General features: G+C 46.8%; 2 protein-coding genes across 4 annotated transcripts; one reads left to right on the top strand and one right to left on the bottom strand.

The window, feature by feature from the left end:
• Nucleotides 1–91: 91 nt before the first annotated feature.
• On the bottom strand, nucleotides 92–6,355 carry KLHL10 (kelch like family member 10; the record flags this gene model as incomplete). The annotated part of the gene is made up of 5 exons (XM_081162385.1): nucleotides 92–466; nucleotides 680–829; nucleotides 2,087–2,704; nucleotides 3,576–4,065; nucleotides 6,162–6,355. 5 exons carry the CDS (start codon nucleotides 6,353–6,355, stop codon nucleotides 92–94), a joined length of 1,827 nt encoding a protein of 608 aa, XP_081018511.1.
• A 1,013-nt stretch (nucleotides 6,356–7,368) lies between these two features.
• On the top strand, nucleotides 7,369–17,714 carry NT5C3B (5'-nucleotidase, cytosolic IIIB). Of its 3 annotated transcripts, none has more exons than XM_081161238.1 (9): nucleotides 7,369–7,456; nucleotides 7,701–7,799; nucleotides 8,246–8,315; nucleotides 8,402–8,448; nucleotides 12,564–12,649; nucleotides 13,456–13,545; nucleotides 15,101–15,263; nucleotides 16,136–16,336; nucleotides 17,233–17,714. In XM_081161238.1, the coding sequence occupies exons 1-9, from the start codon at nucleotides 7,445–7,447 to the stop codon at nucleotides 17,365–17,367; spliced, it is 903 nt and encodes a 300-aa protein (XP_081017364.1). In that variant the 5' UTR covers nucleotides 7,369–7,444; the 3' UTR covers nucleotides 17,368–17,714. The 3 variants fall into 3 exon arrangements, with proteins under 3 accessions (XP_081017364.1, XP_081017365.1, XP_081017366.1); XM_081161239.1 differs by having other exon boundaries at nucleotides 7,382–7,557; XM_081161240.1 differs by lacking the exon at nucleotides 7,701–7,799 and having other exon boundaries at nucleotides 7,426–7,700.
• Nucleotides 17,715–19,273: the final 1,559 nt, after the last annotated feature.

Here is a 19,273-nt window from a genome sequence, read left to right as displayed (position 1 = left end):
TCCAGTACTCTTACAAGTTTAAACACTGCATTTATTTAAAAAAAGAATTAATTCTTATTGCTTAGACTTTTTATTAGCTAAATGAAGAGGCTCATACAGGTAGGGTACTTGTTGAAGCGGAGTACTTTACTTCATCTCGCAGTGCTAATCCTGTGAAGTTGTCCCTTCTAGCTGCATATTCCCCAACATTGGCCAGCCCTGGTACCACACAGCAGCTCAGAGCACTGCGATATATACTCATGTCATGAGCATCATACCACTCGTCAGTCTTTTCATCATAGCACTCAACATTAAAGGTAGTGGTAAAGCCATTAAAGCCACCCACCACAAACAAGAGGTCGTCTACCACCTCAATGCCAAAATTGCTCCGAGGGTTAAACATAGTGGGGATCGTGCGCCAAGTGTTAGCCACTGGGCTGTAGGCTTCTGCACTCCTAAGTCGATTAGCTCCGTCAAAGCCGCCTACCTGTGGACAGCAATGGAAACATGATGGATTGTTAACCATTGATTCTGTTCACCTAGGAGGCCCTCTTAGGGGAGGACTAGTGATTTCATACCTCCCTCTTCCACTGTCTTCATGGAAAAAAACCTTTTCAAGTGCTTACCAGTGGTGGTATAAACCTATTTGCTAATAGAAAATCAAGGGGTATCATTTTGTTGTGGTAAAAGGTAAACTCACCGCATATACATGTTCTCCATAAGCAATTACGCCAATTCCACTCCTCCTGCTTCTCATGGGTGCTATGACTGTCCACTGATTACTCTCAGTGTTGTACACTTCTGCTGTAAACAGGCATTCATTTCCGTTAAACCCACCACATATGTAGACCTGTGTGAAGACAGTTCCAAGATTATTAAAATTGTTACCTCTGGGGTATGAAAGAGTATGTATGGGGGGGCACTTCTGATGGCAGTCTGTACACTCTGAGATTTTATTTTTAAATTTTTTATTTATTGATTTTAGAGCGAGAGGAAGGGGGAGAAAGAAACATGGACCCACTGCTCCACCCATTCATGCAGTCATTGGTATGTGCCCTGATCAGGGATCAAACCCACACCCTGGTGCATCAGGATGATGCTCCAACCAACCGAACCACCCAGCCAGGGCCACTCAGAGTTTCTTTTTTCCACATGTGTGTGAATTGCTTCTTTTTTTTTTTTTAATCCTCACCCAAAGATATTTTCTCAGTTGCTTTTCAGAGAGAGTGGAAGGGGGAGAGAGGAGAAACATTGATGTGAGAGAGAGACATCAATTGGTTGCCTCCTGCATACACCCGGACTGGGGCTGGGGATAGAGCCTGCAACTGAGTTTTTTTCCACATGTACATGAATTGCTTTGTATTCATTTTTCTTTTTTATGGTTATACTCACAGAGTTTATTATAGTGAAACAATGCAAATAAAAACTCAGCCAGGGGGCCCGGCCAGTGTCGCGCAGTGGTTGAGTGTCGCCCCATAAACCAAGTGGTCACCCTTTGATTCCCAGTCAGGGGACATGCCTGGGTTTTGGGCTTGATCCCCAGTAGGGGGTGTGTAGGAGGCAGCCGATCAATGATTCTCTTATCATTGATGTTTCTGTCTCTTCCTCTCCCTTCCTCTCTCTGAAATCAATAAAAAAACAAAACAGCCATAGCCAGTTTTGCTCCGTGGTTAGGGGATCTGAAGGGTCCTGGGTTCGATTCCAGCCAAGGGCAAGTACCTTGATTGCAGTCTCTATCCCCGGTCGGGGCATGTGCAGGAGGCAACCAATGGATGTGTCTCTCACATCCATGATTCTCTCTCTCTCTCTCTCTCTTTCTCCCCCCCCCCCCCTTTCCACTCTCTGGAAAGCAATGAAAAAAATATCCTCAGGTGATAATTAAAAAAACAAACACACAACAAAAAGAACACAACTCAGCCAGGGAAAGTGAGATTCGTTGGGCAGCATAAATAAAAGTTACAAAGGGCTACTTAGTCATATGATGGAATTAGAACTGCAAAAAGTACTATCACGTCTGTTTTCTATCTATCCCCCAAAAAGAAGAAGAGTATTATTTCTGGGCTTGTTTGCTCTCACATCTCCCACTCCCCCCTGCCCCAGTTTTTACCTTTCCATAGAGTGTTGTGGCACTCGCGTCACTCCTCTGTTCATGCATGGGGGCAATGAGTGTCCATTGATTGGTCTCTGGCTCGTAACGTTCAGCAGTGTTCAGACGCACGTAGCCATCAAACCCTCCCATGGCATAAATAAAATTGCTGAGGACTGTCACGCTGACATAGCAACGTCTGGAGTGCATCGGCGCTACCTGGTGCCAAGTTTTCTTGACTGGGTCAAAACGCTTAACACTATTGAAATAGTCTACGCTATCGAACCCCCCAATGATATAAACATAGCCTTTCAAATAGGCTGCCCCGTGGTAGGCACGGGGACTTTCTTCTTCACAAGTGACATTCACCCATCTGTCTGCCCGAGCGTCATATGCCTCAATGGCATTGGTGGGGCTCCCACCACTCCAGCCACCAATAGCAAATAGGATGGCATAGGGCAGGCGGGGTCTGGTGAGTGGGTTGGTGAAGTCAGAATTAGAGGGTCCATTCATGTTTAGGTCATACATGGCCTTTAGGGCATTAATGATGACCGGCTTGCATTCCTCGCTGTCTTTCACATAGTCATTCATTTTAACATTGTTCATGAAGTACTCGGCATGCATTAGGGCCAGGCGAACCTAAGAAGGAAATGCAGCAAGTCATTCAAAGTGAGGTGAGGAGGGCCGGACCCCTTACCTCATGTCTTTAACCCCTTGTTTTACAGCCTGCCTTTGAATTGCAGTAGGGTTATGTTTTGAAATTTACAACCCACAGTTTAAATATTTGTTCTTAAGAGGTGGTATACATTTGAATGCTAAGAATGAACTAGAAAGTGATAGCAAGCTAGCCCATTCCTCAGCCACCGGACAGTACTACTAGACCAAAAAAAGCTGTAGTGATCCCTAAGTGAATACCTTTCTCTGTATGTAAAATAGCACAAATTGGCACCAAATGGCTACTAGTCCAGTTTCTCTCTTAGGTTTGGGGAAGCTCACAGAATGGACAAAGTTAAAAGGGAGACCCTGAAATTCTTTCAAAGGCCTTGCCCTCTCCTTCCCCCACAGCCAGGGAGAATTTTGGTCAAAGACTATAACTGCGGCGGGAAATGTCCTGGCTGGTGTGGCTCGATGCGTTGGAGCAACGTCCCCTACACCAAAAGGTGGTGGTTCAATTCCCAGTCAGGGCACATACCCAGGATGTGGATTCTATCCCCCGTAGTGGCACATGAGGGAGGCAACCAACTCACATGGATGTTTTGATGTTTCTCTCAAATTAATAAAAATAAATAAATATAAATAAAAGAATATAACTGGGATAAAAGGCACTAGCAATGCCAAAGACAAAGAAAGTTGCAAAATTCCAGAAACTAGTAGGAGATGCCTTCTGTATATGTAACTACAGCCCTGGAATCTGTCTAACATCTAAATATGGATCTTAGGACAATCCCTCTGGGATAAATGAATCAAAAGTGAGCAATTAAGCATCCTACAAAAAATAATTAAACTTGACCTTGGGGAGCAAAACTGAAATATGCTGCTTCCTATTTTGGGGATCATGAGCAATCCATTTTAAAATGGCCTCAAATACAGCATCTTCTTGTTTGACGTTTAGTTCATCTTTCTCAATGATATCCTTCAGTTCGGTGACTGAGAGCTCTAAAAACTCTGCTGAGACTTTCACCATCTCCTCGAAGTTGTGCAGTATGAACATGTAGGCCTTCTGCCTTAGTTCTGGGCAGTAGTAGTAGTCTGTGAACTTGCAGATGCCGATGCAATTATCCAAACACAGCTCTGACTTGAGGAACTCACAGCAACCCCTTACAATACCCATGATGTTAAATTGGTCTGCAGCAGCCAGCAGCTTCTCCACGTTGTCGGGTGTGATAGGGACAGTCCTGGTATACGCATATTCAATAATTAGTTTCATCATGTCGGGGGAAATGCCAGGAATGTTGTATACCTTCTTTTCAGTGTTGTTCCAGCCACTTGTAAACAAAGCTCTGGAAAAAGAAAAGAAACTAGCAGTCACTGAAACATTTCTCTCCAGTTTGCCATGTTCCCCCCCACACACACATTTTCTTGTTGAGAGTTTGGACATTTTCCAAAGAGTACATTGAAAATGAATTGACATGAGGAAGGGGAGGGGGAGGGCAGACTGTGCTTTATACAGTGGGCAAGAGAACCTTTCCAAGAGCTTTGACTTTGGTCCTAATTATCCTCATGATAACTAGGTGCTTTTCCCATTTTGTGAATGGAAAAATTGGGATCTAGAGCTAGGAGTAAGACCCAGGTCTCTCTGTCCTAATCCATTGCCCACCAAATTCTACCTTGCTTAAATTAAGGAAATTAAACTTGAACAATATACTTTTAAAATAAGTAATCTTCAATCAACACATATCTGTAATCTAATCACTTCTATTGCTACCTCCTTGGTCCAAGCCACCACTACTGTCTCTTGCCTAGATTGGGAGTAACCTCCTAACTGATTTGCTCTTGACACCTCCAGAGTTTAGTTTTATCCAAGCCACCAGTGTTCCTCTTAAACTCAAGACCTTCCATTGACTTTTCTTATTCAGAGTGAAATACAAAGTCCTTACCAAGGACTGCAAAAGTCCCGGGAGATCTGAACCAGACGCACCTCTCTGATGCTTTTCCCCCTGCCCTCCCCCTCACTCCCTTTCAGCCCCCTTGGCCTTACTTTCCTTGAATACTTCAGAGATGCTTTTGTCTTTGGTCCTTTCTCTGCTGTTTCCTCTGCCTGGAATGCTGCCCAGATCTCTCTCTCCCTCTCTTTCTCTCTCTCTCCTCATCCCCTTGAAGTCTTTGCTCAAATGTAACTTTGTCAGCAAAGTGATAATCCTATTTAAAATTGCCATCCATTACTCCCTATTTTTCTTTTTTTCCTTAGCATTTATAATTTGATATGTATTTTATTTATTTAATGTTTGTTCCCCCTACCAGAAAGTAAGCTTCATAAGAACAGGAATGTTTATCTCTTTACTGTTTTATTTCCAATACCCACTATAGTGCCTATCACAAAATAGGCACTCAATAAATGAATAAATAAATGACTACTGTTCCACTATGTAGCTAGGTACTTTCTAAGTGTTGAACAAGACAGAATTCCCTTCTCTAATATATTTTGCTTCCTTTTTTAAGGAGGTTTCAGGGACTATGGACTTAGAGATCAAATTCTCTAGAGCAGGGGTCTGTGTAAATACAGCCTCTGGGCCAAATTCTACCCACATCTTATTTTTGCACTGCCCATGAGGTAAGAATGTTTTTTACATTTTTAAATGGGGGGGGGGGTAAAAATAGTATTTTGTGGCACCTGGAAATTATAATAAATTCAAATTTCAGTGTCCATAAATGATTTTGTTGGAGCACAGCTGTGTCCTTTCATTTAGTATTGTCTATGGCTGCTTTCCCATTATAAAGACAGAGTGGAATAGTTACATGTGACAGAGACTGTATGGCCTGCAAAGCTTAAAGTATATGTGCTATCTGGTCTTTTTATAGATGCTGCTGTAGATCAAGATGAGAATTTTTAGCAACAGATAGGCTACATTGATTACATCTTGATTGGAATTGATTACTCAAACATTTTCAGCCCAAGAACAAAATAGCCCTTCCATTTCCTGGGTTACAATGGTTTGGACCCAAATTCTTTTTTTCTAATAAATATTTCCATGGTTCTTTCCCTTCATCCCCCCAATCTCTGTTAATATATCACCCTGTTCAAGCTCATCTCCACTGGGATAGGGTCACAGGGGTGGCCAAAGCGGCATTATCATCTAGGTTTAGGTAGGAAACCCAGTACGGATGCTAACTTTCCCAAAGGTTGGTTTGAGTGAGAATCAAAGGAAATAAGCAGCTGGCCCACCAGTAGTTGGCTGAAATCCAACTGAAAACCAGATGGAAAAGGGTCTGGCCCTAGTTGTGCCTCTTTAGATGACAAACGAGCCAGGCCACAGGAGCCCAGAGCTTTGACAGTGTCCCTAAACTTAAGATGGTGGGGTGGGAAACATGAAATGAACCAAGAAGTCTAAAATGCGCCCAATTCCCCCGTAGGCTTAGTTCAGCAACCCTGTTATACCTAAAGTAGGAACTGCAGCTACAGAGGATGTTCTTGTGGGCATTGAACTCAAAGCCATTGACCTTGATGACCACGTCGCAGAGCTTGCCCTCTAGCCTAAGCTCGTTGAAGATCTCACAGGTCATCGCACTCATCTTCCTCTCCATGTGAGGTTGGTGGAAACGTGTGGAGGCCGCCTTGCTCTCCATCTCCATGGCACCCTGGGACCAGCCGAGAGAGGCTGTTCTCCTAGGGTGTCGGGGAGGGTTGTGGGGGGCCCCTTTAGCCAGCTGTCGCTCCTTTTCCCTACTACATCTTTCATGTAGGGTCTATCAGGCAGCCCAAGTTCCAGAATCCTGGGCCCGCAGTGAGATCACTCTCAGGATTGTGCTCTCAGGTTCTGGAACTCTCTCCTGTCCCTGTCCTCCTTCCTTCTCCCCTCCCCCACCACACCACTAGGCTGAAGATCACCCCACACCTCTGTGTCCTTGTACCCAGAGCAGGACCGTGCCCACCGACACCATGTAAGAGTTTTTAATTCTGGCTCCCGTTGCCCGGTTTGTGTCCCTGTAGCATCCATCTGCCTTCTTCCACAGCTCCACACCTGGCTCCCCAGACACAGGGTGCAAGGAAACCAAGTCAGAGGAGGCAAAAGGGGGAAGTAAAATTGATTAGAATTTCATTCTGGCCCAGCCATCCAGGGCCTTCCTGCCCTCTAGACATGAGGTAGTCACTCACTTTCTTCTGATGAGGAGTGGGCCCAGAAACTTTTCCCCTGGGGTGGGGAACCCCCAGCCGGGGCCCTGTAGGTCTGGCCCTGCCAAGGCAACCCCAGACAGGACTGGAAATTCAATAAATCTAGGAGCTTTTTCTATAGATAAATTTTAAGTTGATAATTTTGTATGGCCCGCGAATGATGTTCTAAATATCCAAACGGCCCTTGGCGGAAAAAGGGTTCCCCACCCCAACAGAACTCACTTTATGGCTCCTTCCCATTCCCTCGGGTCCTGCGGCTTTTTTTGTCATGCAAACTGTAAGCCTGGAACCGGCCACACTTGCTAGGGTTTTTACTCCAGAAAGAGTGGCACCCAGGAACCCCAGTTCCTTGGGACCGTCACCCTCACTCAACACAGAGCCCTCCCCCAGGTCTTCCCCCCTTGCGGCACAGCGCCCCCTGGACGCAGCCTGTGGAGGCCCCGCCGGGCGCCCGCCCGCAGTCCCCGGGCCGGGGGCGGGCCGACGCCTGCGCAGTGCGGCGGCGGGGCGGTCGTCCTCCCGGCGCTGCTCCCGCGGCTGCGAGCACCATGGCTGAGGAGGTGAGGCGGGAGGAACCCTGCGGCGTGGCGCGGACCCCGAGCCCCGGGGCGCGCGGAGGACCCCAGCGGGGCGCCTCGGCCCAGCCGCGCCACCCCGGCCAGTAGGTGCCCCAGCCGGGCCGGAGCCTCCACTCCACCTCCCGCGTCCCCCGCCCTGCCTCGCAGGGGTGCCCAGGCGAGCCCCCGGCTCCCCTTGGGCCCAGCGCGGTGCCGGGGTCAGCCGTTCTCTCGGGTCTCGGGACAGGTGAGCACCCAGATGAAGGCCACGGTCCTGATGCGGCAGCCCGGGCGGGTGCAGGAGATCGTGGGCGCCCTCCGCAGGGGCGGGCGAGACCGCTTACAGGTACCGCGGGGCGAGGGCGGGCCGGCGGGGCGGGGGCGGCGGTGGAGGCGTCCTGCCCGTGGGTCTTCCCGCGTTGTTGCGACACCTGCAAGCCCTCGGCCCCTAGAAACGGCTGGGGGCCCAAGGGCCAGCAAGTTGGTTCGCCTGTATTGCCTTGGGGGAGAGCCCGCCTGCCCTAAAAACCTAGATTTCTAATTTCTCAGGAAGGTCACGCTGCTTCCTTTAATTACCCCCCCCTCCCCGCCTCCCTACGGTGGTCCTCAGGGTTAGCTCTGGACTGACCAAGATTAGTTCTGCCTTCCCTCTGTAGCCCTCCCTAACTCCTGCAGGGCTTTGCCCACGTTCTGGACACTGAGCACTTTTGACTTTCATAATCATCCTCCCAGGCTGACACGGCCACCCCAGAAGGAGCCTATTCTAGGCATCATCTCTCTTTTGCATTTTAGGTCATTTCTGACTTTGACAGGACCTTGAGCAGGTCTTCCTATAATGGAATGCCATGCCCTTCTTCCCACAGTAAGTCACATACTAACTTGCTTTGTTGGGCTTGACAAGATGATGGTTTCTAAGGGGCGAGTGAAAGGAGCTTTGTGTTTTTGTAGATATTCTGGATAACAGTAAGATCATCAGCGAGGACTGCCGGAAAGAGGTGAGTTACCCCCCTTCTTTGCTCAGAGTCTCTATCATATATTGCTTCGTATGGCCCTTGGTCAGGACCAAAGATTCCAGGGTAGAGACCTTAGAAGATTCATTTTTAAAAAAACGTTTCTTCTTTTGCTCAGGTGGACCTAGTTTTAATGCACTTGGATAGCTTTTCCTTGTTGGTCAAGACATATTGTTACCAGCAGGGGGACCTGGCCCTGAGTTGGGTCTGCCCCTGGCCAGCCGGTAAGGTAGTGTGTGGGTTCTTGACTTCGTGCAGGAAAAATTTCACAATATGAGTCCAGGTGAATTTTAGAGGACGTTTATTAAAGCTGGGGACAGTGAAACAAGGAATGGCTGGGGAAATGAGCCTAGGCTGGTCTGTTTTGGCTCACTAAGAAGTCAGAGAAAAAGGGACCTTGGGGACAGGTTCAGGGGGTTTCCCCAGGATGATGTTGCTGCCTATTGCTGCCCTGATTGAAATCCTCGTGGGGTCCCTTAGGATTTAGGAGATGCATGCCTCTGGGGAAAGAAGGCAGCGGGAAGGGCATGGGTGTGCTCTCCCTGGGGACTCCTGGGAGGGAGAACACGAATGCTGGGTCCTTTTATCTCTCTCTTGCAGGCAGGAATCTTAGGGGAGGTCTCAGGGGAGGGTTTCAGCAGAATATTCATCAGTTTTCTAGGTGTGCTCCTTCAGGGTCGTCGTCTCCACTGATTGGTCAGTGTCAGGGAAGGGGGTCCTTAGTCTTTGCAGCTGGTCCTGGTGTCGCCCACCTGGCTTTGCTGCTTTTCTGGGTCTGGAGCTGAAAAATAACATGTTATTTCTAGGGAGGTGACCTTCTGTATCTGCTGTAAATTGCTCTGTCAGTTTGTTCAGCTATCTGTCTCAGTTCCCTACTCCACTTGTCCTGGCTTACTGGCCTGTCTCAATTGATAGTTAGAGTATGGACGTTATGCTCACTGCTAGCTATAGACTTTACAAAAGACCTCAATGTTTGTTATTTAACCCTCCCACAACTTCGAGAGATGAATAGAACCATTACTGTGTCCATCTAACAGATGAGAAAACAGGTTTGGAAAGGTTGAGCAACTTACCCAAGGTTACACAGCAGGATGCAGAGCTTGACTTTCCCATAGATCTGATTCTGTCCCAAACTCTTTCCACTACATTATGTTCTTTCCTTGATAATGATTTTCTTGGTAAGGCAGCCAGTGTCAAGAAAGACATCTGAATTAATGCCAGTGTACAATAACTCCGATTTCCATAAGATACATACAAATATTGTAAAGTGATCCCTCTGTAGAGTTTTTACTTTGTTCCACGTTCTTCCCGTCAGGATCCTCTTTGCCAGGGCAGAGCTGTGCTAACTGTACATTTCTCTGCACGTTGCTGAGCTCTCTCTGCTGAATAGCTAGCTACATCATTTAGTTCCCCTATGTTATGAAATTCACTAAATCGCATACCAAGTGGTCTGTTGGTCTGTCATATTGGTTAGCTCTTCCAACTCCATCATTTAGTTCCACTACATTATGAAACTCGTTAAATTGAATACTAAGTAGTTTGTTATGTTGGTTAGCTCTTTCAATACTCTGTCAGGATTACTTGGTATTAAGAGGGCAGTGGAGCCTGGCCCGTATAGCTCAGTTGGTTGAATGTCGTTCCATGCACCAAGACTTCGCTGGTTAGATTGCGGTCAGGGCACCTGCCCAGGTTGCAGCCCAATCCCCAATAGGGGGCATGCAGGAGGCAGCAAATTGATGTTTCTCTTTTATCACTCTCTCCCTCTCCCTTCCTCTCTCTCTCTAAAAAAAAAAATTAATAGAAACATTTTTTTATTTAATTTTTAATATGTCTTTATTGATTTCAGAGAGAGGAAGGGAGAGGGGGAGAGAGAGAGAGAGAGAGAGAAACATCAATAATGAGATAGTTGTCAGCGATCGGCTGTCTCCTGCAAGCCTGGGACTGGGGACCCAGCCCACAGCCCGGGCATGTGCCCTGACCTGGAATCGAATTTTGATCTCCTGGATCCTAGGTTGATGCTCAACCGCTGAGCCATGCCCAACCGGCAATAGAAACATATATTTTTTAAGTTAATTAACAATTATTGATTGTTATCTGAAGTTCATTAAAAAAAAAAAAAGATGGGCAGTGGATTATGGATTGTTCTTATATTTCTAAAACCTCTCTCTTGGGTTGCCACTTTTAGCTTGAGGTAGGTTCTGGCTCCACCACTGACAGCTTTTAGCAAGTCACTTTTTTTTTAAATCCTCACCTGAGGACATGCTTAGAGAGAGGAAGGGGGGAGAGAGAGAGAGAGGGAGAGAGGGAAGGAGGGAGAGATGGAGGGAGAGAGAGAGATACAGATACATCAGTGTGAGAGAGAAACATCGATTGGTTGCCTTCTGTATGTGCCCTGACCAGAGATCGAACTCACAACTCAGGTATGTGCCCTGACTGGGAATAGAACTGGCAACCTTTCAATGCACAGGATTATGCCCAATCAACTGAGCCACTCTAGCTGGGCTAGCAGGTCACTTTTTTTGGTTCCTTGAATACCTGATTTATCAGCTTCCAGGAAGCTGCATCCACATATAAGACAGTAGGTTTGACTGCCTTCTCTCAGATAAAAGTTTTTGGGTGTTGACGGGCTCCTGAAAAAATTAATAAAGCAAAGTTTATATATGAAATCTTTTTCTTCTTTTTTATTATTTTTATTTTTAATATTTTTATTGATTTTAGAGGGAGAGGGAGAGACATCCATTTGCCTTCTCCTTTATGCCCCATACTGGGGATCGAGCCCACAACCCAGGCATGTGCCCCGACCTGGGAACCAAACTGGCAACTTCTTGGTGCATGGATGGCAGTCAACCAACTGAGCCACACAGACCAGGGCTTTTTCTTCTTTAAAAAGAATTGTAGCCCTAGCCAGTTTTTCTCAGTGGTTAGAGCAGCAGCCCACAGACTGAAGGGTCCCAGGTTCGATTCCGGCCAAGAGCACGTACCTCGGTTGCAGGCTCGATCCCTGGCCCCTGTTGGGGCATGTGAAGGAGGCAACCAATCAGTGTGTCTCTCTCACATCCATGTTCCTCACTCTCCCACTCTCTCTAAAAAGCAATGGAAAAAAATCCTCAGGTGAGGATTGAAAAAAAAATTATATTCTTCTGTTGAGTTCTGTTGTACTTTTAGAAAAATGTTCTTTCATCCCCCCAAAAAATACGAAAACAAAACCCACACACATTGCAAACCCTTAATACATTTCAGGAGCTTTCTGCTTTGGTCAATGTGTGATTTTTGCATTTAACCCTTTTTTGGACCCATGGTCAGGGACTCCATTTGATCTCATAATAGTCTGAGACCATGCATATGTTAAAATTTTATACCCAGTCAATTCCCATTTGTATTGGGCACTGTTACTGACTGGCCCTGTGGAACATATGATCACTCTCTAGAAGGTGGCAAGTGTTGGCATGTGGAAGAGAACCTAAGACAGAGGCGGCACCTATAGATGCTCATGCAGTAGTTCACTCAATGTTGACATTGTGGTGGAGTCATCCACTAACATGCTGTGTCCCAAACTACAGTTTTTTCTAGTTCCACTTTTGTGATTTTGGGTGTTTTTTTTTTTTCCATATATATATATGGTTTGTACTAAATATATTTTTAAAAGATCTGAATGTGATTAACTTACAAAAGAAATAATCTTTGTGAGAGCATGAGTTTGATGTGCTAGTTTTTTTTCTAACATAGATTAAAATGAATCCACAACTAACAAAGTGTTTATCCATGTATCCCCTGGAGTTAACTCGTCTCTTACCTGAGAGTATACCACATTTTGGAAAACAGCATTAAATCATTCTTACTGGTTAAGCCCTGATGACTGAGCTAGTTAATAACAAATCCTGGCCACCCTCTTATCTGATAGCAAAGCTCTTTATGTTGTTGATTCTTAGACCTTATTTCTGGGTGAGTGCAAAGGGGTGCCCCACTAGCTCTTAGGATCCAGTTTCTCCCTTACATGAAGTTTTGTATTCTAGGTGATTTTTTTCTCATGCTAAATAGTAGGACCTTGCTGGGGAAAACTTGAGGGACTAATGGCTTTCCTGTTCCTTTGGATGCCCCAGCTGAAAGCACTCTTTCACCACTATTACCCAATTGAGATTGACCCACACCGGACTGTCAAAGAGAAGTTACCTCATATGGTAGAATGGTAAGTTATGGTGGTGGTGGTGAAAGTGTCCGGTCTAGGAGGGAGGGTATTTTTCCTGAGCTTTGATGAGATGACAGAGTTCCTTACCTTACTGGGTGCTTAACTGAATGCCACAGGCCCAGCTAGTAGAACAAATTGTCCACACACACCTGGAGCTACTTGTGACTGCTGCCAGAGTGGGGGCCCACCAAGAATCCTTGGGATGAGTTAGAACCCCCTTGGTGTGGGGGAATAAGTGCTCTGGGGAGATGTCTTCCTATAGAAACCAGTATCACTGGACAGAGTGCCAGTTCTCCTGAGTGGGGTCACAGAGGAAGGGATTCAGAAGAGCTTTGACTTTAGCAGTTAACTCACTCACCTCTTGTCTCTCAGGTGTGTTGCTTTCTCACCCTCTTTTGTTTTTTTAATCCTCACCCGAGGATATGCTTACTGATTCTAGAGAGAGGGGAAGGTACGGGGAGAGAGAGAAAAAAAAAAAATCAGTGTGAGAGAGAACATCAGTTGGTTATCTTCTGTACATACCCTGACCGGGGATTGAACCTGCAACCTTGTTATGTGCCCTGACTGGGAATCGAACCCACAACCTTTAGGTATACAGGACGACACTCCAACCAACTGAGCCACACTTGCCAGGGTGTACCCTCTTTTTGAGGACAGCCAGGGTCCTCCAGGCAATGGCTCTGTGGAAAAGGAGGAGGCCCCCTCCATTGTCAATACTTCCAGAGGGGACTTGGCCCTGAAAAGGGAAAGGTCACTTTACTAACTTTGTGATTTGAATTCAGGGTTTGTGGGATGTTTATTTCTAGGTGGACCAGAGCACACAATCTCCTGTGTAAGCAGAAGATTCAGAAGTGTCAGATAGCCCAGGTGGTCAAAGAGTCCAATGCAATGCTTAGGTAAGCTGCTTGCTCTGGAAAACATTTGAAACTGGTTTGCTCACTAAAAGAGGCTGGGAAGGAGTGGAGAAGATTTCGTTGCTGGAAGAGACCTAGCTCCATGAGCACTTGAAGTGGGGAAGCTCTTGCTTTCCCTCTCTGGATACGGCTGAAGGATTTTCTACCCTTGGGTGCTTCCTAGGAAGCAGTCTGCTGGCAGTGGATGTAGTGAGTGTGAGCAGGGCTTCATCCCCTGGAACAAACATCATCTAGCTCATTTTTCTTAATGATAGAAAGACTTTTGGGGTCTCCATGTTGACTGGCATTCTTTATCCCGACATGGGAGTTGGCTGGCCTGGGACCATTGATCACTGGCAGCCTTCACAGTACAGCAGCCTGTGCTAGAGCGTTCTTTACTGGAGGAGGAGGGATGAGGGCACATAGAGGAAGGAGTTGGCATGGGTGTCTGTCCTTAAGGATCTGTCCTAACTGGGGAGAGGCCAGCTCATGAAAAGCTAAGAGAGTAGAGACGTGTGCAGACCCAGCAAGTGCTGGGGTGGGGTGGGGTGTTCTCAATGAATTTGCTCCAGGATAGCTGCCTGGTTATATTTTACAGTTGACCCTTGAACAGCATGAGTTTGAATGTGTGGGTTCACTTATACGTGGGTCATTTTCTAATAAATATATAGTTGGCCTTCCAAGTTTCGCATCTGTGGATTCAACTAACTGCAGATTGAAAACAGTATTTTTGACTTGCAATTAGGAGTCAGTAGATGTGGAGGGCCAACTGTATGCATTGTTCTATGCCATTTTAGTTTATTTTTTAATTGATTTTTAGAGAGGAAGGGAAAGGGTAAGAGAGATAGAAACATCGATATGAGAGTGAAACATCGATATGAGAGTGAAACATCGCTTGGCTGCCTCCTGCATGCCCCCTACCGGGGATTGAGCCTGCAGCCCTGTCATGGGCCCTGACTGGGAATCAGACCAGCAACCTTTTGGTGCATGGGATGATGCCCCACCAACTAAGCCACAGCAACCAGGGCTATGCCATTTTATATAAGGGACTTGTTTAGCCTTGGATTTTGGTATCCATGGGGCCCTGGAACTAGTTCCCCTGCAGATACTGAGGGACAACTGTAGTTAAGTTTTTGGGGAGTCAAAAGTTACACATGGATTTTCGACTGCACAGGGGGTTAGCACCCCTTACCCTCGTGTTATTCAAGGGTCAACTGTATTTAAAAAACAAACAAAGTATGAGTCCATTCATATGAAGTTCAGGGACAGGCAAAACTAATCAGTGGTGATATGAAGTCAAAATAGGGGAGGATGGCATTGACTGGGCGAGACACGATGGAACATTGATCTGATTGGTAATTACATGGGTGTGTACATATGTCGATATTAATTGAGCTGAACACTTAAGATTGGTACACATTAACCACTTACTGTATGTATTTTATACCTCAGTTTAAAAATGTTTTTTTAAAAAAATCTAAAAATATATAACCCAAGTAGAAAATAAAGAACAGTAGTCGAGGCAGTGCGATTTCAGAATCCATTCATCTCTTTCCAGGGATGGATACAAGGTGTTCTTCAACACCCTCTACCAAAACAACATCCCCCTTTTCATCTTTTCCGCGGGCATTGGTGATGTCTTGGAAGAAATTATCCGACAGGTGAAAATGTTTCACCCCAACATCCACATTGTGTCTAACTACATGGATTTTGATGAAAATGTGAGCCAAATCTCTTTGGGACTGGGAATAGACAAGGGGTGGGAGCTACCATCCAGGGAACTTCACCCTAAACATTAACTCTGACCTGGGGAGGAAAGGGGGTGGAAGACGTGCTGGTTTCTGTGTCCTCAGGCATTTATTTATTCATTTATGCCAGCTAAAGACAGTTACTTTTGAAGCACCTGCTCTTTGGTGTTTGGCCAACAGTCAGCTTTCTCTGCCATGGGGGACCTAGTTTAGGGGTTAACCAGGCCCCATGTCACTGTCATGGGTCATGTGCCATCCTAGGTACTCAAGGTCTTGGACTTCGACTTGTTTTTCTAGAGCCAGAGGCTAGTTGCCCCGACTCACCCACGTTCTAACTTTTTTCCCTTAAAACCAGTGGCGAGAATTTCCATGCCTTTGAAATATGGTTAGGATGTGGCCCCCAGCTGAGGCTTAGCTTACATGTAGCCTGAACAGTGCTTGTATCACAGGCTTCATGCTTCCACCAGAGTAGGTGACCAACTATATTTGATGGCTTCTGTTAGTTTAAAAGTTTAAACCAGGGGTTATAAACTTTAGCCAAGTATCTTCAGCTTTATGGGCTGTATGACCTCTATAGCAACTACTCTGCTCTGCTATGTGGAAAAGCAACCATAGACAAGATGTAAACAAATAGGCACAGCGGTGTGCCAGTAAAACTTGATTTACAAAAATAGGCTAAGTCGGAAAAAAAAAAAATAGGCTAAGTCTGGCCCACAAGCTCTACATTGTTTTGGTGTTTTCTATGGCTTTCAGGATTTCCTTTCCTCTGTGACAGAGACAGTGGTACACTGGCACTGGACGGGTCCCTGTAGCCCTTCTGTCTGTCTCTTTTCTTGGTCATTTAGGGTTTCCTACAGGGATTCAAGGGCCAGCTCATACACACATACAACAAGAACAGCTCCGTGTGCGAGAATTCCAGTTACTTCCAACAGCTTCAGGGCAAAACCAACATCCTCCTGCTGGGAGACACCATGGGGGACCTCACTATGGCCGATGGGGTTCCAGGGGTGGAGAACATTCTCAAGATTGGCTTCCTAAATGACAAGGTAGGTAGGGGTCCAGGGCTTCCTCCTTCAGAGCTTGCTTCTCCTTCAGTTTCTGTTAACAAATGCTTGTCAAACACCTTCTGAGTGTTTTAAAACTAGACACTGTATTAAGTATTAGAGATACAGACGTAAGACTCAATCCATATTCTTCAAGACAGTATTCCATATTCTCACAGGAAAACAAGAGATACCCAGTGATGAATGAGTTCAGAGACAGAGTAATGCCAGGCATTTCATTGGAGCCCCTGCTTGCTGAGTGCTCACCATACACCAGGGACATGAACCCATTTAATCCTTACAACAACCTTTGAGGTAGTGACTGTTATGCCACTTTACAGATAAGGAAACAGGCGAGGAGGTTAAGTAACTTGCCCAAGGTGACATGGTTTAGGAAGTGGCGGGGCTGATTACCAGTCCTCCTAAATCATACCTGTAAGGCATGATTGAGATGGGAGGTGTCAGTGTTTTAGGATGTGGGTTTCCAAGTTAGAGAACAGACAAGAGGCCGACAGGGGTGAAAACAGTGTGGTCATAAAGGGCTACAGTATGGTATCAGGCTGGAAGGCCACTAGTCCTTACCCTCAGCCAGCACGTGCCTAAGTCCCCCAGAATGCTTGAGCCTGTGGAAATTCAATCCAGATAGAGATAACATCTAGTTCTTACATTTTAATCCTTGTTACTGTCCTTTTGACATTAATCTCGGAGTTTATTGTGGCAGCCTATGCCTGTCCATTGCCATCTGTGTCTCCAAAAGGCAGGCCCTGTGACCTTGAACTCCTCTAGGAGCATTTGGCTTGAGTGCTCTCCTCCCCCAGCCCCAGGTGATTGAGAGGCAGAGGCAGTGGGCAGAGGGCAGGGCATTTCAGGGCCTCTCTGTCACCCCTCCCCCGGGCCAGGTGGAGGAGCAGCGGGAGCACTACATGGACTCGTATGACATTGTGCTGGAGAAGGACGAGACGCTGGATGTGGTCAACAGGCTGCTGCAGCACATCCTGCACCAGGGGGACTGGGTGGAGATGCAGGGCTCGTGAGTGCGCAGGCGCAGGGCCGGTCTCAGCCGGCCGTGGCAGGGAGGGGAGCCTCCCTGGGAGGCTGCTCTGTTGTGAACCTGGTGTGTACAGAGGATAGTCCAGGCCATTCCCAAGCAACTGGGTCCTCGCCCTCCCCTCCTCCTTTCCCTGGCACATTCTGTTTGAGTTCTCCAAGGCCTGAGGGAGGCAGCAAAAGCCAGTCCAGATGAATCGGACCTGTGGGGTGTTTGCATTCTGGGGATCATTTGGTCCAGGATTCTTCTTTTCAAAAATGTTTAACATGGAAAGCTGTTCTTCAAACAAATCGACTGTGTGAAGCAGATCAAAATAAAAAAGGAAAACCCAGAGCTGTTCTGATTTGGAGGTTGGGGGGGTAAAGCCTGTACCTTTTGGTCCTGGAGGTGCAGGAATCTTCAAGAATCCACTAGGGCTCCATGGAATACAATTTGAAAACCACTGAATTAGCCCAGAAGACCCTCTGAGCACAGCCTAAATTTGTCTGTAGGGATCAGGGTGGGCAGGCAGGCTTGGAAGGGTGTTTCTGACCTGGAATGGTTTGACTTTATTCTGATGCAGCTGTTAAACTTGATAAACTTCAATTGAGTCTGGCCAACCCTGTCTGCAGAGCCCCTTTAGAGGTCCCCAAAGGGATCCATTTGGGTGTTGATTTTCCCTGGTGCCCTTGATTCCAGTCCTTCCTCCTCTTGTGGGTCCAGGGCCACTAAAATGGGTGACTTAAGGGGGGTTGGGACCAGGGACCTGAAGGGAGAAGTCGCTCTGTGGCCAAGTATACTAGAAGTGGTTTGTGCTCTGTTGTCTTGTTCTATTGGGCAGTTTTCCCCCTTCTCCCCTCCCTGTTGACTTGGTGAATAACTAGCTGAAACCTCTCTAGGGTACCTTTTGAAGAAAAACTGTAGACCAGCCACTTTACCTGGTGTTTTCTTAGCTTGTCCTCAGAGAAATTCAGTCCCTCACCCTTCCCAAAGATGCCTGGCTATTGGAAACATGTTTATCTGTAGATCAGAAGGGAAAAGTCTTGGGACTATGGATTGAATCCCGCTGAGGTCCCTATATGTGTGCCATTTAATCCTCACAGTGACCCTGCAGGTAGTTCCAGTTTATAGGTGGCCCAGAAAAGACCAGTAACTCACCCAAACCCCGCAGCTAGGAGCTAGAGCTAGGTTAGGGTATTTCTGACCAAAGCCAGGCCTGCATCATGCTGCCTGCACATGGGCCGCTCTGTTAAGTTTTGGGGAGGAGTGATTACCAACTAAGGCTGGGCCCGTAGCCACTGTCAGACCCTGAGGTGCCTCTGGGATGCTTTAGGACAAGAAGTGGCCATGGGGAGAGGTCACATCTCTCAGGGTATCCTGGGCAAAAAACCAGTGCTTTTGGGGACAATTCAGTCACCAGGTCCGTCATTTTCTCTCTCAAGCACCTCTTCCAACCCATGTCTTCAAATGCTTTGGGTCATCTCCATTGTACTGGCCAGAGTCCAGCAGGGCAGGTGAAGGCAGATGGCCTGACTGGTGGCTGAAGCCAATTCCTCTCCCAAGACACCCGGGATTTGAACTCTTTATCTTTCCTGTCAAGAAGGAACATCGGGCAGGTGGTGATGGCCTGCAGCCAGGAGGAAGGAGAGGTGGGAAGATTGTAGTATTGAAAATGATCCATGTGAAAGTGGAATCTGACCTGTGTGATTTAATCTTTGAGCTTTGCATGTTGTGTTTGAGGTCAGAGACCTCATCTTCCTATTCACTTGAGACAAGGATCATTCACTTGAGACAAGGATCATCTCTCCGCACCTCCCCTGTAGGCCCCACTCCTCTATTCCCTCTGGCAGACCAGGGCTCTCTTTCCAGGACTAGGGCCCCTGGGTTGGATCTCAGGGAGGCAGGAAGCTCCA

This window comes from Miniopterus schreibersii (assembly GCF_964146895.1).
Source record: "Miniopterus schreibersii genome assembly, chromosome: 16".
In the NCBI taxonomy this organism is placed as follows: domain Eukaryota; kingdom Metazoa; phylum Chordata; class Mammalia; order Chiroptera; family Miniopteridae; genus Miniopterus; species Miniopterus schreibersii.
This window is presented reverse-complemented; position numbering and strand designations above follow the sequence as displayed.